This window comes from Notolepis coatsorum (genome assembly GCF_963971535.1).
Source record: "Notolepis coatsorum genome assembly, contig: SUPER_10_unloc_1, whole genome shotgun sequence".
Lineage (NCBI taxonomy): Eukaryota > Metazoa > Chordata > Actinopteri > Aulopiformes > Paralepididae > Notolepis > Notolepis coatsorum.
In genome coordinates, this window is record NW_028174872.1 from 362,035 (window position 1) to 386,952 (window position 24,918).

The following is a 24,918-nucleotide window of genomic DNA, read 5'->3' on the forward strand; positions in this document are numbered from 1 at the left end:
GGACTGTACATTAGGAGGGGGTGGGTGGGTGGGAGAGAAATATACATACGGCGGGGAGGGAATATATACATGCGGTGGGGAGGAGACTGTCTATTAGGAGGTGGTGGGGGTTTTGGGCATTTGCGGTGGCCAGTTTCGAATTGCAGCCTCCCGTAGGTGCTCTTTAAGAGCGGTTTTGAATGTGGGTAGGGATTCACATTCCTTTACAGCTTTGGGTAGGGCGTTCCACATTGATGTGGCATAATTGCGAAACGTGTTTAGTCCCTTGTTTGAGCCGAATCTGGGTTTAACATGATTTGTTGAGCTTCCTCTGGTGTAGTGGTTGTGGTATTCACTGACCTTTGGGAAGTATTTTGACATGTACATGGGTACCTTAGTCGTATAGTGTATCTTGTAGACCAGGCCCATTGCAAGTTGCTGTACTCTGTCGTCTACTCTAAGCCATCCTAGGTTGTCAAAGTGGGCAGGGGTGAGGTGGGTTCTGGGGGTAAGGTCAAGTAGTAGTCTGACCAGTTTGTTTTGTGATGTTTGTAATCTTGTTTTAAGCGCCTTTGAGGTGCTTTGGTACCATGAGGTGCACGCATAGTGAATTGTATTTAATTTCTTTTGTTTGTGTTTAGGTTTTATTAAAATTTTGTATTAGGTTTGTATAGGGTGGTGATGTTAGGGTTGGGTATTATTTTTGTTTTGTTCTGGGTTTGTTGGTTTTTCTTGATTGTTTTCTTTTCTTTTCCAGGCGGCCTGTAGCTGTTCCGCAACCGTTCCTACTTCCGGGGTAGGCCTGATTGGCCGCGACGGCCACGTGACCAGGCGCGGCCACGCCCCGCGGCAGAGGCCGCTGTGTTGACGCTAGGCTGCTGTGTTTCCTGGTTGTCGCGCCGCGGTAGTCAGTTAGTTCTGTGTTCCGTGTTGCAATAAACGTTCAACGATGTCAACAAAACGGTATCTTATTACGGCTTTCCTCCCGACGACAAAGAGAAGAGAAGGTGACTGAAGCCTGAAGTTGATACAGTAAGTTTGATCGCGGTCTCGTGACGACCAGAAAGAATACAAAACATTACCTGTTGTTATTGTTAAGTCGCTATCTTGTGATAGTAACATGGTCGTGGTGTGAATTACCCATCGGCGTATTTAGACCACTATCAGTAGGGCACGTGCCCTACTGATGATCATCTGTGCCCCACTGATTACATTTTTTTTTTTTTTTACAAATGTTTTTTATTTCCCCTTTTTTAACATGATCAAATGATCATTTAACATGATCAAATAATTATTATAATATTTTTTACTTCACTTTGAAATATTATAGTGAAATATTTTGCAATGTTGTCGCATTTATCTTGTTGAAATCCTCCAACAGGCTATATCGCGCTGATTGCCATAAAACTGTATTGCATCATCAATATAATGCATTTGGGGCTATAGATCACGTTCTGGAGAAAGCTGCAGAAAGAGATGAAAACATACTTATACATTAGACCATACTTTACTATGAATATGTGAATGAAAAAGTTTAACGTTGCTACACAATGAACAATACATATAGGACTTTGAATGGGCCCTAATAATGGCAATGTAGCAATAGAATTTAAAAAGTTATAGCCATGCAAAGAAGGGGTACTTCTCCATAGACAAATAGAGCCGGCAACCTATGGTATATCATGAATTTAACCCATTGCAACCAAAGTGTTAACAATTGTGTGTATTGAGCCGTACTGTATTGTACCCATTCTGCAATCTGTTAAATAAAGTTTTCATTAATTCATTCAAGGGCTAAACATCTGTGCAAATAGTACATACCACCAAAATCACAAATTGGCCAATGCCTACTAGACGCAAAGGATATCGGTTGTCAAACTGCTTTTGTATGTTGTAGTGTTGTTATGATACCAACATTTTGACTTTGATACAGATAGGAAAGGCAATGGAATATATTATTAGATGACAGAACATTGAACATTCTTTATACAATTATTTAATTCATTATAATTGAAACGCTATTGAATAATAGTTAATACAATTATTCTGTTACAGCTACAACTGAGCTATAATTTATACTATAGCTACTACTGTCCATCAATGTCTTCCTTTTGTATTAAATAGGTTCAGGAGAGAGATGTAGAGAGGGAGAGAGAGCGAGACACACACACAGATAGTATTAGAGCCATATGAAATCTATTTTTATTCTTTTCCAAATTCCATTTAATTTTTTCCTAAATTCTGTTTTTTCCATTTTAATATTTCAGAATTCTGTATTTTGCCTTTTACGCCCATTTTACCATCAGAAATAGTGTCTAATAAGTGGGAATGAATAAATGTCCACAATTGAATAAGATATAACAGTCCATTTAATGTTTTTAAGTGCTGCAACTTAGAAATACAGTTCAATTTTACACAATATTTTTCAAATAATATTGTGACAAAATAAAAATACACATTTCAAGTTATCACAATGTCAGTAGCCTAGCTATATATATTCTATTGTGATGGAATATAGTAATGCATAATTTATTTAATTTATAAAGGACAGTGTAGGCCTACTGACAATAATTTGCAAATACTGTAGATGGGTGCACCAGATTTAGCAAGAAGCTATAGATTGATTGATTGAAAACTTTATTAACAGATTGCAGAATGGGTACAATACAGTACAGCTCAATACACACAATTGTTAAGGGGATGCAGACCAGAGAAAGACTTTCGTCTTGTTTACATCAGGGTCCCCCATTTTCAATTCATCAGGACATATATGACATACATCAGCGGTTCTCAACAGGGGTGCCGCGGAGAGCTGCCAGGGGTGCCGCGAGATGCCTGGGAATGTTTCTTTAAAAATATAGAATGACAACTATTTAACTAAACAAATAGTCTATCTAGTGCTTCATGTGTAGTGTATACAATAATTGCCTAATCTAATAACATGAACTAAAAAAGAAATCGATCAAAATGTCTTGCTCTTGACTTATAATAATAACTTCACCAACTTAACGTCCGCGGGAGGCGTCATTACTTTTACCAACCAGTCGCATTCGTGTGACATCACAGGTCCTATGTCCGTTATCAAGGAAATGCAAAGCGGCTATCGGCAATCGTCGTCATTGAAAATTGATAATAATCACTAAATGCATTCAGTGCTGGATCTAATCAAATGGACTTATCGAGACACATTATGGAAAGTTCAAGACCGGACCACACAGCTTCTGAAAAGTGCTAATTACACGCTTCTGACGGCAAACACGTGAGTGTATCAGCCGCTGTGTTATGATTATTATGATACAAAATGTGAATGAATGAATGAATATATCATCTGATGCCACCTGGAGAGCTCGTTTCGGTGAAGTGCCCCTGGAAACATTTTGGTCAGAGTGTGTTGCTGAGTACCAAGTAACTCACGAATGGGGGACCCTGATGTAAACAAGACAAACGTCTTTCTCTGGTCTGCATCCCCTTAACACTATGGCGTCCGTCCACGTCTAAATACGGGTTTTGAAAAAGCGCGATGTGGACCAGAGCCACGAGTATATACGTGACGAGTTGTTATTGTTTTATTCCTTATTTATAGCGCTTCTTAGGTAACCGATCCACTACCAGCATCTTTTCAGATATTTGATTTTCGAAACATGCAGTACCGGCCAAACCCGCTTAGGGGCGCCATCGCTCCACTGCAGTATCATTGTGAATTTTTATTTTTTTTAAGTACAGTCCTGTGGGCGGATCATAGTTCCCTGATCCCAGCCGCGTCTCTACAAATCGTAGCTCCAGTTCTGCAGACCCCTCTCTGATTGGTTGAGCAAAGCCCCTCTCTGATTGGTTGAGCGAAGCCCCTCTCTAAGGTACGCGAGGGAGGTGCGCGTAAGGTTATCGAGGTGCTCTCGCCAAGAAAAGAAAAAGATGTCGCAAATGTAATGCCGCAAATATAATGTTATGTTATGTTGGCTCGCTGCGGGGAGGCCGAAGAAAAGTGTGGTGAGCACAGACCATCGCTATAGTTTCCCAACAGGAGTAAAGTCTGGAACGCACCACAGTCTGTCACAAGCAGTAGAGATGTGTCGTAGCAATCCGAAGTGACATTGACCACCAATATAGCATGTACATAAAGACCCAGTGCCTCATCCGGAGCTAACAGTGTATTGCACTATCACAGGACCTAGCATGTCCTACCATGCTCTGTAAATAACTCATGTACAGATACCTGATATGCCCTACTCTGTTTACTTGTTTTATTGCACAATGTCGTTCTATTGGATTCTATTATATGTTATTACTATTGTATTATGCACATCGTTGCGGGCAAGACCACCCGCATTTCATTGTAAACTTGTATGCAAATAAACAACTTGTGACAAATAAAACTCTTGACTTGACTTGACCACCAGCCTCTCTCTCTTAAGGCATTAACTGGGTTAATTAATCTAAATGTTATATTGTTAACTGTCTAGTTAGGCATTAACTGTGTTAATCTAAATGTTATATTGTAACTGTCTAGTTAGGCATTAACTGTGTTAATCTAAATGTTACATTGTAACTGTCTAGTTAAGGCATTAACTGGGTTAAGTGGGGAGTGCGTCATGGTACAGTTTCAGTAAGTGGGGAGTGTAAACAAGTTGAACGCGTCACGTGAAATAACGTTATGTGAATAAACCTATAACGTTACAATGTACAGTTTCTGACAGCTGGCTGTGTTGTGAAATGTGCATAACGTTATGAATAAACCGCGAAGTCACACGAAATAACGTTATAAACGCGAATCTGGTAGTACATTTATTTGTATCTTCTTGAGATGATAACATTACATCCGCCTTTTACCGCATGACAAGCTAAACCAATCAGAGAGGGGCTTCGCTCAACCAATCAAAGAGGGGGCTGCAGAAATGGAGCTCAACCAATCCGAGAGGGGTCTGCAGAACTGGAGCTACGATTTGTCAATAGTATGCAGCTGCAGAACCCCAGAATCACCACAGTAGCAGCGCTTAGAAGCCCCGCGCTTAGAGGCCCCGCGCTTAGAGACCCCTCGCTTCCATTGGCTGATTTGGGTCACGTGATTTGGGTCCCACCCAATGGCTGAGGTCCCCCGCGCTTAGAGACCCCTCGCTTCCATTGGCTGATTTGGGTCACGTTGCACTGCGGGATTGATTGATTGATTGATTGAAAACTTTATTAACAGATTGCCGAATGATTTGGGTCACGTTGCACTGCGGGATTGATTGATTGATTGATTGAAAACTTTATTAACAGATTGCCGAATGGGTACACGTGACCACCACAGGCCCTGATTGATTGATTGAAAACTTTATTAACAGATTGTAGAATGGGTACACGTGACCTGACCGATTGATTGATTGATTGATTGAAAACTTTATTAACAGATTGCAGAATGGGTACAGTGACCGATTGATTGATTGATTGATTGATTGAAAACTTTATTAACAGATTGTAGAATGGGTACAGTGACCGATTGATTGATTGATTGATTGATTGAAAACTTTATTAACAGATTGTAGAATGGGTACTTGATTTATTGATTGATTGATTGAAAACTTTATTAACAGATTGTAGAATGGGTACAGTGACCGATTGATTGATTGATTGATTGATTGAAAACTTTATTAACAGATTGCAGAATGCAGTACAGCTCAATACACACAATTGTTAAGGGGATGCAGACCATGTAGTACTGTTACATTTGTGACATACAGTAAATATATACAAGTGGGAGGGAACTGTACATTTATGATGAATTGAAAATGGGGGACCCTGATAGAGCCATATGGAATCCGCGATCACGGAATCGCGGACGGAATCGCGGAATTGAGCAATAAATAAAAAAAATCCACTATAAAAAAATAAAATAAATAAATAATTTTTTTTATTTTTATTTTTATTTTTTACTTTTTTTTTTATGTTGTGGGACTTGTACAGCACTTTGTTCAACTTTGTCAGTGCTGTAAAGTTTAAACCTTTTAAAATCTTAGACAAACAAAACACTTTGCTTTCATGAAATATTGTAAGCCGTCATTTGAGGCTTTATAAAAGCAGCACAATGAACACAAATCTGTCAGTGCCGAGTCCGACCTCATCTTAAATAACAAACACAGTGCAATACTCCAATTCAGCCAATGGCAATTCAGCCGTTGGGTGGGGGGCGCTGTTGAGCGGGCCTGTGACCGGACCTGAAAGAGCCCCTGGCTCTGCGGCTCTGCAGCTGCATGCTATTCGCAAATCCAGCATGAGCCAGCTCCTGCTGCAGCAGTCGTTATCAGAACACTACACACATATCATAATGTTTACAGCAAACTGTAGTTGATCACCAGGTATGTTTTATTAACGTAGAATAATTCATATATATATATGCGCGCACTGACAGTCGGCTAATTGACATTTCCTGTGAAAAAAATTAAATCCTCTCGTCCCGTTTGCGTCCCAAAAAAGATTTCTGTTCGTCCCAAATCAATATTTGATCGTCCCCAGGACGACGGGACATCGTTAGTCTCGAGCCCTGGTGACGTCATACGGACGATACCATGACTAAAGGATGGGAGGGGGGTACAAGGAATGGCACGAATTTAACATGCATCTGTTTTGCACTGATATTTTTCTCTCAAACATTAGAAGGTCACAATGACTGAATGTTAAAAAGTATGTGGAGAGGAGAACTCTCAGCAGTATAATAAAAATAAAAAAAAGAAAAAAAGTTTGCCTAATAAGAAACACCCCTCACCATTCAGTAATATCAGGTGACCAACTCACATTTAACAACATGGGGGGAAGTGAAGAGGGGAGGGGGTGTAAAGAGAAATACAATTAAATAAAAGGAAGTTATTACACTGAAGACAAGAGCTCCAGGGGCCAATATAAGAAAGATTTAATTCTTTTTCAGTTATTTTATTTTTTCCATTATTGTTTCTCTATGGCCTACTAGGAGTAAGGGGGTAAATGTCGTGGTTCAGAAAACCATGGCTGGGGTGGGTTGATGTATTTCATGTATGTTTTTTATTCTATGTATGTGTATTCTATGTATGTTTTGTGTTCTATGTTTTTGTTTTTTGGTCATGTTTATTAATAAAAGCAACGGCAATATTTTCGAGGCAAATGTATATACAGTCACAGATAATCCTCAAAGATTGCACCAACTACCATGTCAGATATAATAATAAATTCGTGGAACATTAAAGGCTTGGGAAATCCTATTAAAAGGAAAAAAAATGTATCCCTTCTAAAAGAAAACAAAGTAGATGTGGCTTTTTTACAAGAAACATATTTGTCAGACACTGAAAACGCAAAGTTAAAAAGAGAATGGGTAGGTCAGGTCTATTTCTCATCATATAAAAGTCATAGCAGGGGAACGGCTATTTTGATTAACAAAACAATACCATTTACAGTAGAAAAAACAATTACAGACCCAAACGGACGGTTTGTCTTGGTTTCAGGCTGCATTTGGGGAACATCCATTACTTTTTTGAACATTTATGCCCCCAATGCCGACGAACCCACATTTATGTCTGACATGGTGTTGCTGTTCAATGAAAACTGTAAAGGTTTTGGAGTGATGGCGGGAGATTTTAATCTGACAATGACAGCATTGGATAAGTCTAGTCAAACTAACCAGCTCCAAATCCTCAAAAGTTCTTCAAGGGTTATGTGCAGAAAGTGGCCTAATTGATGTCTGGCATTAGGACTGGGCGATATAACGATAACGATAAATATCGTGATATATTTTAATAATCGATATCGAATATCGAAATTAAAAAAAAAATTGAAAAATCGTTTTTTTTTTTCTTTTTTTTTTTATATACCTGCAACGGGGCAGTTTTAAAACCAGAGACAGTGGACAGACTTGTCTTTCTTGCCTGCAACTTAAAGTAATGGCTTTGCTTGTCCAAATGACAATACTGACCAAATTCAGATTTCTTTTTCTCTTGTCCATTTATTTTGTTTGCTTTCTAATTTAAAATACATTTTGAAACCGTCTGTACACAGTAGGCTATGTGTGCTAGCAGAACTAGACTCCAGTCACGAGTCACAGTGCACATGTGCGGTGGTTTGTCCACCAAAAAAGCGCCAAAAGATCGAAAATAAACTAGCAGAGCCAGAACTGTTCAACTCCTCTGGAGCCACAGCCAGCAGAGAAGCCGGTTTACTTTAGCTTTTAAACCAGCTGCAGCCTGAGAACTGGAGTGTGAGGGGATGTAACACTAAAGATGGCGGCAATGACAAAGAATTGCTGCAAAATAAACATACATCTGTTGTTAAAAAAAGAAAAAAAACGTTTTTTTTTTTTTTTTTTTATTATTATTTTTATACTTATAACAATTCGATAATTATCGATATCGAGAAATAAAATAAAATTATCATATCGTTATCGCGATGTGATTTTTTTCCATATCGCCCAGCCAACTCCTCTGGAGCCACAGCCAGCAGAGAAGCCGGTTTACTTTAGCTTTTAAACCAGCTGCAGCCTGATAACTGGAGTGTGAGGGGATGTAACACTAAAGATGGCGGCAATGACAAAGAATTGCTGCAAAATAAACATACATCTGTTGTTAAAAAAAAAGAATTTTTTTATTTTTTTTTTTATACTTATAACAATTCGATAATTATTGATATCGAGAAATAAAATAAAATCATCATATGTTATCGCGATATGATTTTTTTCCATATCGCCCAGCCCTATCTGGCGTGAATTACATCCAGGCATTAAAGACTACAGCTTCTTCTCAAATGTACATAACTCATATAGTAGAATAGACTATGCCTTTATTTACTCAAAATATATATACATGATAAATGAATGTGAAATTAGCCCAATCATTTTAAAAGATCATGCCAGAATATGCATGACTATTCAGTTTAATAGGAACAACTCGTTCACCAAACAATGGACATTTGATAATTCATTACTTCAAGATGAAGAATTTAAAGTAAAAACGCGAACATGGATTACAAACTACATAAAGGAAAACAATGACCCCCTCATTGACCCTAACATTATCTGGGAGGCTGCAAAAGCCACTTTAAGAGGACTAATAATTTCATATGGTTCATTTAAAAAGCGAGTAAAAATAGCACAAGAACTTGAGAGAGAAGTAATAAGATGTGAAGCACTTCATAAGACAGCGTCTACAGAGGACAATTGGAGACAATTAATTGTGGCCAGGGCCAAATTAAACCTTAATATTTCAAACGAAATTACAACAAAAATGAATTACGTTAGACAAAAGCATTACGAATTTGGCAATAAACCAAGTAAATTACTGGCCCATCAATTAAAGAAAGAACAAACTGAAAGAACTATCAAAGCAATTAATCTCAATGATAATATAACATATCAACCTAAAGAGATTAATCAAGCTTTCTTTGAATTCTACAATACACTTTACAAATCTCAAAGTTCTCATTCACAAGAACAACTGGACCAGTACTTACAAAATAAGAAATTGTCAAAATTGTCTGAATTAGACCAGCAATACCTTAACTCATCATTTACAAAAGAAGAGGTTCTGGCCACAATTAAGTTAATGCCCATAAATAAAAGCCCAGGACCAGATGGTTTTTCTGCTGAATTTTATAAAGAATTTTGGACTGAACTTCATCCCATTTTTATGGCAATGATGTATCATTTCTGTCACAACAGAATACTCCCTCAATCAATGAACCTAGCACATATCACAGTATTGCACAAAAGTGGCAAAGATCCTTTAAATTGTTCATCATATAGACCTATTAGTCTTTTAGATCACGATTACAAGATTATAACCAAATTATTAGCAAAAAGACTAGAAGATATTTTGCCTAAATTGATTAATCCAGACCAATCAGGTTTCATAAAAGGGAGATATTCTGCTGACAATATAAGGAGACTTTTAAATGTAATAAATCATTTGGACACCAGTCGGAGCCCTTCTCTGCTCCTATCACTGGACGCAGAGAAGGCCTTCGATAGGGTTGAATGGAACTTTATTTTTTCTATACTTGACAAGCTTAATATGGGACCAAACTTTATCGCTTGGATTAAAGCAATCTATAAAAATCCTAAAGCAGCTGTCATTACCAATGGAGCTTCCTCTGATTTTTTTGCACTAACGAGAGGGACAAGACAAGGATGCCCACTGTCGAGTTCACTCTTCGCGATGGTGATTGAATTGCTGGCGTCATGTGTACGAGACAATATTAACATTAAAGGACTGAAAATGAATAAGGAGGAACATAAAATATCCTTATACGCAGATGACATTATTTTATACATAAAAGACCCAGAACAGTCCTTATCACACTTATATAACGAAATAGAACTATTTGGAAAATACTCTGGATATAAGTTAAACTTTAATAAATCAAATGCTTGTCTCCTGCATACAGGGACCGAAACTAAAGCCTGCCTGCCGCCCGCCAGGGGCGGTCTGTTTTTACCTTTGGCGCATGACACTTAGAGGGCTGCCCGCCGTGTGGCGTGTAGACGTGTAGTTCATAACGATACTCTTGTGCGAGTACAGATTATAGCCGCTCTCGTCTTTTTTTTCTCCGCCGCGAGATCGTTATAAAACTACAAGTCCCACATTGCACTCAAGTCAACGGTCCAATCACAGTAGAGTGACGTGACTGGTTTCATGAGAAATAAAGCAAATGACCAATCGGAAGCTCTCATTTGGCTTGTTTACTTCCGTCTGCTCTAGTCTATATCGGACCTCCATGAGCTAACGGCTTCTCAGTTACAGTGGGTGACAATATTGTCACAAGGAAAGATGAAATTACCTACCTGGGTTCCATCCTAGAGGCTAATCTCTAGTGATGTGACGTTTGAAGCGAGGCTCCGGAGCTTGTGTCGAGCAATCCAGCTTTTTTTAAGTGGAGCCTGTATCGAAGCGCGTATCAGGTGACGTACTGATGACGTCCGAAGCCTCGGTCCGGGGGGTACCGCCCCCGAAGCCCCACTCCGGGGGGTACCGCCCCCGAAGCCCCACTCCGCGTCACTGATTCAGGAAATGGCTTCGGGGTTGGTGCGCAACGCGTCTCCAACACGGGATCATCCCTATGTTCCCCGGAACATCCCCGCAACACAAGTGTCGACATAGGAATTCATTACGAGTTTCTTTGCGTTGGAGAATCCCGTGGAGTACTGGGAAAGACAAATAAATGTGTATCCTAATAATCCCAACATATATATATATATAACAGATGGTAGCGCGAGGCACTGTCAGTCACGATGGACTTCAAGCGTTGTGAAGTGACTGGCGAGTAGCGGTACTGCGAGTTAAACTCACTCCACTTAAAAAGACACACTTTACACGTCATGAAGAGTGAATTCACCTTGGTGTAGCGGTCTGTGCTGTCACCTGTCGCCCGTGTCACGGCAGACCCGGGTTCTAAACTCCCTCGGGGCATCGAAGAAAGTTAAACACAATGCAAAAAAGGTGACCATATGATATCATCTCCGTTACATATAAACTTGCTGTAATGTCTAACTTGCTGTGCCTAATCTGATCACATCTGTATGATCCAAATGCAGGATGGCATGTCGATTTTGAGTTGCTTTTTCTGAATAAAAATTAATGAAGCAAGCACTTGTCCCTGCCATCATTCTGTTAGAAAAACACACTATATTAAATTATAGAATGTTGTAGTAACACAAGCACTTTCTCCTCTGTCCCTGCCATCATTCTGTTAGATAAACAGACACATTATTATTTGTTTATTGGCATCATCATCACTCTGCCTGTTCTACATTTATTGTCCACTTGATGGCACAGTAGAGCAAATGCACCATGAAGCTTCGACACATGTGTGGTACTATTGGATGGAAAGCCTCAATGCTTCATGAAGCTTCATCTCGCCATCACTACTAATCTCTCCTGTGACAAAATGGCATCCAATGTAATAAAAAAAGTCAACCAACGAACTCGATTCCTGTACCGGATCTCCTCTCTGGTAAACAAGAATACCCTGAAGACTCTGGCAGGAGCACTCATTCAGGGGTACTACGACTATGCTTGCACCTCATGGTACCAAAGCACCTCAAAGGCGCTAAAAACAAAATTACAAACATCTCAAAACAAACTGGTCAGACTACTGCTTGACCTTACTCCTAGAACCCACCTCACCCCTGCCCACTTTGACAACCTAGGATGGCTTAGAGTAGACGACAGAGTACAGCAACTTGCAATGGGCCTGGTCTACAAGATACACTACACGACCAAGGTACCCATGTACATGGCAAAATACTTCCCAAAGGTCAGTGAATACCACGATCACAACACCAGAGGGAGCTCCACAAATCATGTTAAACCCAGATTCGGCTCAAATAAGGGACTAAACACGTTTCGCAATTATGCCACATCAATGTGGAACGCCCTACCCAAAGCTGTAAAGGAATGTGGATCACTACCCACTTTCAAAACCTCTCTCAAGGGACACCTACGGGAGACTGCAATTCAACACTGGCCCCTGTAAATATCCTAACCCAACCCCCTCCAATGTACAGTCATTTACCTAGTATGGTTTTGTCAATAGTCCAATGTACAATTTTGTTTGGTTGTACAGTGTCTCCCCCCCCCCCCTCAATGTACAGTTTTGCTTGTTTATACAGTGTGCCCCCGCCCCCCCCCCCCCCCCCCCCCAACCACCTCCAATGTAAATTACCCAGTATGGTTGTCAATATCCCAATATACCCAACCCCCCCCACCCAACCTCCTCCAATGTACAGTTTCTACGTCAAATGTATATACACCCTTTTCTTGACTCCTTCTGTATCACAAACAGTACTGTATTTGCAAATCTGGTATGTCATAAATGTATAGATGTAGCAGTACTGACTATCTGTATGTCATGTATGTCATATATGTCCTGATGAATTGAAATGGGGGACCCTGATGTAAACAAGACGAAAGTCTTTCTCTGGTCTGCATCCCCTTAACAATTGTGTGTATTGAGCTGTACTGTATTGTACCCATTCTGCAATCTGTTAATAAAGTTTTCAATTCAATTCAATTCAATTCAAAACGTTACTGTTTAAACAATGACCCAGTCAACTATTCACTTTTAGTTTAATACATGACGAGGCATTGTCTAACGGTATCTAGCTGGCTAGCTACTGATAGCTGCTGATATCAACAAATGCTCCAGCAATAGTCGGCTCGAGTGCATAATACCTCCGTTCCCTCGTTAGCTAGCTTAGCTAGCTCACGTTAGATCCATCTGTCCCAGTAAACTAAATTGTCTTAACGTTATCTACCGGGCTAGCAGTAGCTACAGATAGCTCCTGATATCAATGTCTTATAACATTGATTGAATGCGTATTCTAGCTGAGGGCATGTTGAATGTGATTTGACAAAAGAACCGTAACGTTAAATAGGGTCCAGCTGCATCGCCGGAGAATCCTTGCATGCTGAATGTAGGGTCTAGCTGAATATAGGGTCTAGCTGCAGGGCCGGAGAATCCTTGCTGGAGCTGGAGGCTACTCAAGTATACACACAGACAGTGGAGCTGTTTGCAGATAGCAAGCATTTTGACTTATTGCGTGGTGGCGATGTCTCGCAGATAATACAACTACAAGTATGATTATATTATATATATTTTATTTAAAAAAAATTTTATATAAAATATATATATATATATATATTTTTAATCAAAACAATTTTGGCAGGTAAGAAATATGCTTGGCGGGTAGACTCTTCCCATCTACCCGCCACTGGCCGGTGAGTCAAAATGTTAATTTCGCTCCCTGCCTGCATATGACCCCAACCGAAACGATGTATAAAATATATCCTTTTAATTGGTCTCCAGAAGGGTTTAAATATTTGGGAATAAACATTACACTGCAACTGAACTTGTACAGGGAAAACTATTGTCCTCTTATAGAAAAGATACAAAATTATTTGTGTAAATGGTCCACGGTCCCATTATCTCTGCTGGGAAGAATAAATGTAATAAGAATGAACGTCCTTCCAAGACTAAATTTCCTTTTTCAAATGTTACCATGTTACTTATCTACAGAATTTTTCAAATCTATGAATAGACCCATCTCAAAATGTATTTGGTGCAACAAAATGCCTAGGATAAAGTTATTGACACTTATGAAGCCAGAATCCATGGGAGGTCTCGGTCTCCCCAACCTCCAACATTATTTTTGGTCAGCCCAATTAAGAAATGTACTGTCATGGTCGTTGGGAAGACGGGACTCACAGTGGTTTCAGTTAGCAGCTAAATTTGTTGCCCCGTTACCATTGGACTCTCTCATATTTATAAAACAATTTAAAAAGATAAGAAACATAGGTAATGCTTCACTGTTTTTAACACACTATGTGCTTGGAAGGACTGCTAAAAAAACTGGGTATCACCAACTGTACCTCCATATACTCTCCTATCTATCACAATCCTGATCTAGATAAACATCTAAGATCAATTAATATACTCAAATGGGCTCAGTTGGGGATAAGTCAATTCAAAGACCTGTTTCATACAAATATGCAGTTAAAATCATTTGTGGTTTTAAGAACAGAATATGCCATCCCAAATACTGATTTCTTTAAATATTTACAAATGAGAAACATTATACACATACTGAGAAGTGAAAATAAACTAAGACTAGAATTACATGAAATAGAAGAAATACTAATGTCATCAACCACAATTAAAGGTAAAATTCGTGAATTTTATGACATCTTCTCCAAAGAATGTCACTCATCTTTTTTGCCTTTGTTGAGGATCTGGGAGACAGACCTAACCATGAAATTTGAAGAAAATACATGGCTAAATATTTGTGATAGAATACACTTTCCATTTACAAGTAACAAAATCAAAGAAGCTAATTTGAAATGTATCCATAAATTGTATCTAACTCCAATAAAAATGCATAAAATGTCTAGAGATAATTCAATAAACTGTCCTAGATGTAAAACTAACAAAGGAACATTTCTACACATGTTTTGGCACTGTGATAAACTAAAACAATTCTGGAATTGTATTCATTCATTTACAAAATCTGTATTAGAAACGGAATTTAACTTGTCTCCATGTGCCTACTTACTAAATGAATTACCAGAGATCCAGATGGATCCAAAAAAATATAGACTGCTGATTGTTATAACATACTTTGCCAAGAAATGTATTCTCCTGTTTTGGAAAAATGACTCTTCGCCCACTTTTGAGATGTTTCAAGATCAGATATCCCAGCTTCTTCCATTGGAGAGATTGACCTTGGAGGAGCGCGGCCGGGGGTGGATGTTCCGGGACCTTTGGTCTCCGCTGTTTTCTCGATTGAGCAGGGGGGCTGTTGATTGATACGGCTAGTGGCGGTATGTGAATATATCCACATGTTGTCGCTGGCCGTGTCGATTGGTGGTTTTGCTGTTTGGTTGGGGGAGGGGTGGGGGCCGGGGGTCTTGGGATGTCTATCCCCGGTTGTGTATTTTTTGGAGGTGGGTTTCCCTAGTGGAAGAAGTTGTACAACAGACGCGTAAGAGGCCTGTCTGTTGTATAACAATGATGTTGTTGTTGTCATTGTTGTTATTATTTATTTAAAAATACGTATGAGAAAAAATTAACAGTGTAAACAATATCATTAACTCTGAATATAAAAATATGAGAAAAGCAAACAAGACGCGGTCTCGGACTGGTGGGGGCCCCTGATTCGAGGTCTTGGTGCTTGGATGCTCTGGTTCGCTGGGGCGCCGGATTTGGGATCCTCACGGGGTGGGGACCTTGGTTGTCGATACTGGAGATGACAGGTGCTCAGGTAATCTCGCCTTATGGTACATACATGTGGGTATATGCATATATATATGTATATATATATATATATATATATATATATATGTATGTGTGTATATATATATATATATATATATTCTTATTAATTTATATATTTAATTTATACATGACTATTTTACTTTTCATTATTCTGATTTAACTGATGGTCTTGTCATTGTCGTTATTATTATTATTATTATTATTATTATTATTATTATTATTATTATTATTATTATTATTATTATTATTATTATTATTATTATTATTATTATTATTATTATTATTATTATTATTATTATTATTATTATTATTATTATTATTATTATTATTATTATTAATATAACTGTTATTGTCCTGTGATGTCTTGTTTATTAGTATTGTTATTGTATTGTGTTGTCTTGTTTCATGTTGAAAAGGGAAAATAAAGAAAAAGTGTATAAAAAAAAATGCACTCACAGTCACAGCACACACATCCACACGCACACACTCACTTTAAACAACCAACTCACTGCAGCACCCACTTTAGAACACCTAAACACACTTTATATTTATTGGCAAAGAATTTGCACTACAACCCATACCTCATTACATCTTACTGTAAATTGTACCTCATCCCATTTCTGCATTGTACTGTATAGTATATAGTATATTGTATTGTAACTCAGTTACTTTTCTACTCTGCATTGTACATTGTATGTATATATTGAACACTTTTGTCTACGTACTTGACTTCTATTTTATACTTACTATACTTTTTATACTTATCTATTTTTATCTATCACAATCTCTGGAGCAAAACAGAAAGAAGCATTTTATATAAAAGTATTCTGTACTTCTGTATGACAACTAATAAAGAAACTTGAAACTTGGAATCTAGTTCGTTGGTTGACTTTTTTTTATTACATTGGATGCCATTTTGTCACAGGAAAGATTTGCCTCTAGGATGGAGCCTAGGTATGTAATTTCATCTTTCCTTGTGACAATATTGTCACCCACTGTAACTGAAAAGCCGTCGGTCTTGCTGAGTTTGTTATTTGATCCGAAGAGAATGGGCTCTGTTTTACTCAGGTGTAATGATAGTTTGTTATCAACGAGCCAGGTGCAGATTCTGCCGAGTTCTGAGCTGAGGGTTTTTTCAACCTGTAACTTGTTCTTGTCAGAGACCAGCAGGGCTGAGTCGTCCGCGAACAAGAACAAGTTGCAGTCACAAGCTGACGACATGTCATTTGCATAAATTAGGAACAGTAGCGGTCCTAGTATGCTTCCTTGTGGAACACCACAGCTCACTGTGAGGGGGGGGATAGAGTACCGTTTACCTCCACCATCTGTTCTCTCCCCTCAAGGTAGGATTGCATCCAGCTCACTGATAAACTATCAAAACCAATTGCTTTTAGCTTGTCAATCAAAATGGAGTGATTGACAGTGTCTAAGGCCTTTTGTAGGTCCAGCATGACCATGCTGCAGTATTTGCCCGCGTCCACCTCTTGTTTGATGTGGTCGTTCAAATAGAGAAGGCATGTGTCAGTGGAGTGGGATGTTCTGAAGCCAGATTGGAATTCGTAGATTCGATTTGTTCCCGCTAGTAGGTACTTTTCGACCTGTTCGTAGACTATTTTTCCCATGACTTTCGAGATGGAGGTACGAATAGAAACAGGGCGGTAGTTGCCTGGGTCTAATTTGATGCCCTTTTTGTGCAGGGGGGTCACTCGCAATTTTGAAGTCCTTGGGGACGTGTCTCTGTTTTATGGAGAGGTTTATTATGTGTGTGATGACTGGGGTGATGGCGGCTGCTGAGTCTCTGAGGAATTTGGAGGGGATGTTGTCATGGCCAGTGGCCTTGTTAGGTTGGAGGGTGCTCAGTATTTTGAGTACCTCAGCTGTTGTTACCATTTCCAGTTTGAAGTCGTCTTTGCGGACCCCTAGGTTTTTGTAGTATGCTACTATGTGTTCTACCCCATAATGCCCTGAGTGGGAGGGTAGTTTATTAACCAGTGTTGTGGCTATGTTAAGAATATGTTTAGGTATTTGGACACATCCAGTTTGTCTGTGATGAGAGTGTTTTCTGTCTTTATGTTTATGTTTGTAAATCTGGTTTTTAGTTTTTTGCTGCAGCCTAGTTGGTTGTTGAGTAATTTCCAAAGTTTGCAGGGTTTGTTTTTGTTTTCCTCGGTTTTGTCATTGATGAATTTTTTTTTACAGTTAAGTTTCAACAGACCCACACACAGATCTTTTAAAATGACCCTGTTCTCATATAGGATATAATTAATTATTTGAAGAATAGCATCTGCAGGGAAGGACTTCATTTGACAGAATGGAAGATTTTGTGCGCCACCTAAAGAAAAAAAGAAAATAAATCAGTTCAGGGTTCCTACACATTTTGGTTGATACAATTCCAGAACTTTTCCGTGACTGTTCCATATGACAAATAGCCAATGTCTATGTTCAGTTCATACATTTAACATTGAATAGTTGATTTGAATGTCCCAATATTTATTTTGGACAGCTCCAACAATCACTCACGAAATATGTTATCTGGGTTGTTATTCCTTCAAAAAGATAAGCCAAGTTTTATTTAGCTTTTTATTATTTGACCTTGTGAAAACAAGAGTATGAACACATTTCCAAAACTATTTGGACATGTATAATTTTCCATAAATTGTTCAGGCCTGCAATTAGCCTAAATATGTCTTTTCCAGCTTTTCCATGACTATGAGATTTCCTTTTGCATCTCAATATATAAAAGAAATTGCACCGTTTAACCCTTCCACTGCCACACTACAGAAAGTTAACCCTTTACTATCACACTACCGACGGTCTCTGTATTGTCGCAGTGAAAGGGTTAACCGTTTGGTAGTGTGGCAGTGAAAGGGTTAATCAAATGTGGAGTTAAACTAGTGATGGTAAAACATGAAACGTTCCCCATTCAGACTGATCTGGAGAGAGGTTTGTCTCACTTCACTAGACCTGGAACAACACACTAACAAAGTGGCATAGTTGACAATTACACAAACTGGACTTGAATATTTCTGCATACTGTGTAAATAGTCAACATGTTGCTAAACTTGGGAGAATATTTCCATCACTTCCTGGTTGAGCTACGAAATGGCTGATATCTACAGATCCCTCAAGATCTCTAGTTTCTGTTGATATCTCCTTCGTCACACCGCTTTAGAGCTGAGCCCGCTACAGTTTCCAAAAGACAGTAATTTCAGCTGAATTGTGAGGACGTCCGACGGTTCTATGGGGTTAACACTAAAAACACAAGATACAATAAAATAGGCACCAAGCTTATTTATTTCATTATTATTGAGTTATCGCACAGCAATCTATTCCCATGGAAGTCATACATTTCACCAGCTCCATCTCAGAAAATGGTTCCCAAGGTGGGAAGAGGGTTGAGAGGAACCCAACCTGAGCGTTACGTGTGAATACTAGGACCAATATTTATTTTGGTCCTTGGGCCTGGAATGACCTCCACACACATCTCAAACTGGCCTCTCCGATCTCCTTGTATTGTTTTAAACTGAATTTGACTTTTCATTTAAAATATCGGTTGTATGGTAGTCTACTGTATGCGTATTGTGTCTTGTTATGTATGTTTTGTCATCATCTGTGCTCGCCTTCTTGGCCAGATCACCCTTGAAAAAGAGACCTCGGTCTCAATGGGTTTTTATTTTCTGGTTAAATAAAGGTTTGATGATGAATAATGGTCAATAATGGTCACATAGCTCCCGCCACCAGGGGGCAGAAGTCAGACTCACACAGTGGTCCCTGCATGTAGGAAGTCAGACTCACACAGTGGTCCCTGGCATGTAGGAAGTCAGACTCACACAGTGGTCCCTGGCATGTAGGAAGTCAGACTCACACAGTGGTCCCTGGCATGTAGGAAGTCAGACTCACACAGTGGTCCCTGGCATGTAGGAAGTCAGACTCACACAGTGGTCCCTGGCATGTAGGAAGTCAGACTCACACAGTGGTCCCTGGCATGTAGGAAGTCAGACTCACAGTGGTCCCTGGCATGTAGGAAGTCAGACTCACACAGTGGTCCCTGGCATGTAGGAAGTCAGACTCACACAGTGGTCCCTGGCATGTAGGAAGTCAAACAGCTCCTTATCATATATAGCCTAAAAATAATCCAACTTTTCAGTTATTCTCAAGGACGTAGTCATGCAAAAACTGAAAGAATGAGGCCATTTGACATCAGGCACATTGTTTTGACAGTGACGGTTAGCGCTAGGAGAGATTTTGGTACAGCAGGGAGGCATTGCTGATTTAAACATGCTTCTAATTTATTTGGTAAAAAAAAAGTTTACCTTTTTAATAATGTTTGGCACACAAAGACCGAACTGACTGAAAAATATAGGCAAACCCCTTCCCCACTAATCGAACTGGTGTCGTGGAGTCACTTCTCTGTGAACGTTTCCACGGTTAGCTTGCGGCTAACATTAGTTAGCTTGCGGCTAAAGTTAGTTAGCTCGTAGCTAACGTAACGTTATATAACCGAACAATAAACACATGCCCCGAATGCGTACTGTTCCGTACGACCTCTACGGTTCGGGGCATGTGTGTATTGTTCGGTACACGGTTCGAATACGTACCATTCCACCCCTACTGGGTAGTAAAGAATAGTTCCTGTGATGCTTTCATGCACGAACTCTTGTCTTCTTTTGTAGAGCAGCAGCATCATCACTCTTTTAGATGAAGCTGCTGGTCTTGTGAGTCAATACATCTTAGAGGCGTTCTGCATAGATCAGGAGTTTATGGCCAGACATTCATTTGTATTTAAATCAAGAGTAGAGTGGGCGCAGTCTGCCTCCTCGGCATCTATGACATCACTGGCGGAGAGAGCGACCTTTGCCTTTCATAAATTGTGCTCATCTTGTCGAAGCGACCAAGCCCCTAATTTCAGTCATAAGTGCACTAATTGTGGAGAAGTACCGACTTGCCCGGGATTTGTAACGCCAACGGTTACAACAGCATTGCTCTTCCAAAAGCCTCGCTATCCCCCAGAGTGCCGAATAGCTGTGAGTGATTAGCCTGTTGTCGGATAAAACGCCCTAGTATCACCATCTGATACTGACTGTACAGTATCTGTCCTCACAAAACAAGGGTTATTATTAGTGCCTGACTTTCAACGTTACTTTACCATAGAATCTATGGCATAGATCAACACAGGGTTCAGGGCATTCTCGCCAATCCATATTTTGCACAGACCAACGAACAGTGAAGGCTAGTCTGCCAGGCTGATGGTGGTACAGTACATGTGGTAAAGTCTATAGATTTCCCTTTGAGGCTGCAGCCTGCTGATCAGCCACACTTCCTGTGTGGATCAATCAGACCACTAATGGCTCTGCAGACGGGGCTTCTGGAGCAGGTGTGCTCTGGGGCTAATTGAAAAATTTGTCAATACTGGTGCGTGCATGTGCAAGTGTGTGCACACACACATCCATTTCTGCATTACTGTATGTGACAGCGAATATCAATGTGTGTGCGCGTGCGTGCATATCCGCATCCCAGTGTGCTCCCAGCGAATCCGTCCTTCTGCCTGTCTGTGTCGTCTCCTGGTAAATTGTTTATATCCGTTCAGGCTTCAACTGCATGAATAATTTGTTTGCCTTATAAATATTTGACTGTACACCGTTCATTAATATGCACAGCCTGTCCTCGAACCACTGCTCCAAACACTCGCATACACCCTAAACCCTAGACCCTAAACCCCTGCCACGCCCACACATCCAGTCACTGCCCATGTATCTGCCGGAGCGCCGGGCTGCTGTAGAGACGTTGCTCTATTATCAGCAGCCGGGGCACGACTCGGTGCCATGTGACGCCACGATGAGTGAATCACAGCACCGCGTCTATTTTTATAGGCCCCCGAGAGGAGAAAACACGGCAATAAAAGCCAATAGAGCATTAATAGATGTCAGCTGAGGTCAGAGCAGCAGAACCAGACTGTGGAGACGAAGTTACAATGTGCTGATTAGAGATGATCCTCCTGGTCCAGAATGACCCAATGGTAGCGCAGATGTACCCAGACAGCAGGCCCACAGAGCCTCTACCAGGGTGGACTTCTCCCCTACACAGAGACGCCCCACTGGTCACTTGGCTGACCTTCCCCCGGACAGCAGATGCTGGGAGAGGTAGAGGGGGAATGCCAACGTTTACCACTGAGAGCCCAGTCAGCTAGAAGCAGAACTGGCCAAGCGTGTGTGTGTGTGTACTGTTTTTTACCATTTGCCAGACCTTGCTAGGAAAGGGTTATTTTTAGGACTGAGGTTTGAATTAAAACCAGGAATAGGTTCAGATTCGGATTAGGCGGTTTGGGTCCGGGTTGCGCATGTAGTAGTGGTCAGAGCTGAGTGAACGTAAAATCAAAAGAAATGTCATTCATACGCATTTTTGTAGGAGCCAAAGCTATTTAGGTTATTGTATTATATGAATGTTATATGTTTATTTGTATAACCTTACATTGAAACGGCATTATGAATATTGATTGGATTTAGATAGTCATTGAACTGTCTTATTTTGTCATAATAGAACATTCTAGAACATTTGTGATGTCACAGTATGATGTTATAATCAAACATTCTAGAACCTTTGTGATGTTACCGTATGATGTCATAACCAAACATTCTAGAACATTTGTGTATCTATATATATTATAGTCAACAATTCTCTCAGATCATTGTGCATCTTGAAACAGGACTGAACAGTACTGAACAGATAGACTAAACAACATAGACTGAAGCCTGCATTTCTCAACCAAGGTGCCTTGCCTACCGTTTTGCTGTGGAAAGAGCCGGCAAGTTGATTTACGGCTTTCCAGTGTGGAGGAATTTTCATGTGTCCAGTCGGCTGTGATTTTGGAGACTGGGAAAATACAGTTTTCTTATCTTGTAGTAGTAACGTGAAGCTTTAGGACCACTTCTGTAAAGAAAGACTTCGCTGTGGAAGAGAAATAAACCATTTGGATATCTTTGTTTTACACTGGAGCGGCTGTGGACATTATTTTTCTTTATCAAACGAACGTACTACTCACGAGTAAGCGACTTTAACCAGTAAAGTGGAACGTCGGCCCTCATAATTTCTAAGAAGAGATGCACGTCATTTCATTTCAAATGCCTTGAATTATAATTGACCGTTAAGTAATACTCTTAATAAACACAGTAATGTGTGTGTCTCCAGGTAAAATCTCCACCAGCCGTGTGAATCAGGAAGTGTTGTCTGTGAGCCATGGGCCAGAGAGCGGCGGTGGTACTGCTCCTCCTGACAGTCTCACACACACTCCTGGCTGTCAGCTTCCCCGAGGACAACACGCCCCTCGACGTAATCGATGCACACTGTGAGTATAGACTCCAAACAAACACGCCCCTGGGAGGCCATGATATTCATTAGTATTTGTATGACATGATTTAATTTGAAACGTATATACTATAGTATATATATATATATTCAACATGTAATTCTTCTGTGTAACCTCCTTAAATCAGGGCTGATATTATATGTGCGTATGGTCATACATAGTCATAGGTATAGTTGTGATCAAAAGTACCAACGGCTCCCCTTTTCTAGTCCTGTCAGCATAGCAGATTCTTGCGTGTGTAACGGTTGTCATCTGGTCAGAGATTGAAGAGACGGAACTGCTTTCGACTGTTTATTGCCTATAAAAGACATGGAATAAAACAGCTGTAGTGTTTTTCCTGGTCACTTGTACATCTTGTAGAACCTCAGCAACTGGGTATAAGACTGCTCTTTTATAATGTCTCAATGACACAGTATTTATAAAAGTACATGTATTTTACATTCTCATAACAATTAAAATAACAAACCCACTACTTTCCAATACAATATACCATGACACAGTACCATAGCCTTCTTGCAGGTACATAACCAAATTGGTAAACTTGCACGACCTGCTGGACATAGCAGGAAATGCAGCAAAATACGTGAACAAAAGTATAACGTTAATTAACATGTTTGCACTATGTACAAAGCCACATACCTATAAAAGACATGGAATAAAACAGCTGTAGTGTTTTTCCTGGTCACTTGTACATCTTGTAGAACCTGCATGTACAACATAAAATGGTACATTATACTTCCTTCTCAAGATTATTGTAACAAGAAAGTATTCGCGCCATGACACGTTTCCTCAGTTCTAACATTTGTAAAACGCAACACACATCTAGAACCAATACCAGCGGTCAAACCAACACAGCTATCATTACATTATGTAATACAGTGAGCGTTACGCACTATGTTATTACAGTTTAATGTTTAGACAAATTCTAACCAGAGAAAATAGTGATATAGTGGAGCTACACTTCAAAGGGAAACCTACCTCAGCAACTGGGTATAAGACTGCTGGGTAGGTAGTGGTACGGTGTCCCCACAGAGACATGCAGCGCGATATACAATGACCTCAACACGTCACCAGGTGGCTCCCAAAACAAATACGGTATGATGTTTCTCAATTTAGATAAAATTCACATGCAAACAAATATAATTTCTAACTCTGTTACACCCACCCCCACTGAATTTTGGCGACATTGAGCACCAACCACGTACTACCTACTAAAGGCACAGTACAACACAATCACACATACACTGGGTCTTCAAAATAACAAAACCAACTCAAAGTATCCCATAAGGATGAAGTGGTATGAGAACAACGCTCTCAATCCAGCTACTGGCGGTAGGGTGCCTTGTACACCCCACAAGACCCTCATACACTGTGTAGTATAAGCCCATGAAAATAAATCATCCCAACATAAAAAAAAATTATGTAAGATAAATTACCCTGGACTGTCAAAACCTAGAACAAGGACCCTGTGTCGCGAACAACATCCTGCCTCGACATGGTCTGTATTAACCTGCTAACTGGTTTGATAAGGCGGCCAAATCTAGACCGAGCCTGATCAGTGTGCACGGGTGGACTCTGTATGTCACTGCACTGCACATTTCTCGCCCTATCAGTCCGTGTCACAGTGTCAAGTGAAGGATCCGCCTGCACTCTGTGTACAGAACTGTCAGTATCAACAGTGACGTTCACTGGTCCATAGTCACAGCTCACAGACCGAACCTCCATCTGGCCCTCAGGTCCCTCTGAGATGTCTCGAGACACAGAGGCTGCACTGCTTATGTCTGTAATGTCGGCCTGCGAAAGACTAGGAACGG

The 24,918-nt window shown here is 40.0% G+C and overlaps 2 protein-coding genes across 2 annotated transcripts in view; one reads left to right on the plus strand and one right to left on the minus strand.

Moving 5' to 3' along the window:
* Nucleotides 1-22,976, minus strand: part of LOC311236304 (uncharacterized protein) — a gene marked incomplete at its 5' end in the record, with an annotated part of 48,007 nt that extends 25,031 nt beyond the window's left edge. Inside the window, 2 exons of the mRNA XM_084338381.1 lie at nucleotides 21,712-21,872; nucleotides 22,940-22,976. Coding sequence (XP_084194507.1) covers nucleotides 21,712-21,872; nucleotides 22,940-22,976 — 198 coding nt within the window. The remainder of the gene's footprint in view (nucleotides 1-21,711; nucleotides 21,873-22,939) is intronic.
* Nucleotides 22,787-24,918, plus strand: part of LOC311236305 (semaphorin-6D-like) — a gene marked incomplete at its 3' end in the record, with an annotated part of 40,453 nt that continues 38,321 nt past the window's right edge. The window contains exon 1 of the mRNA XM_084338382.1: nucleotides 22,787-23,083. Within this exon, the coding sequence (XP_084194508.1) occupies nucleotides 22,975-23,083 (109 nt within the window). The 5' untranslated portion in view covers nucleotides 22,787-22,974. The remainder of the gene's footprint in view (nucleotides 23,084-24,918) is intronic.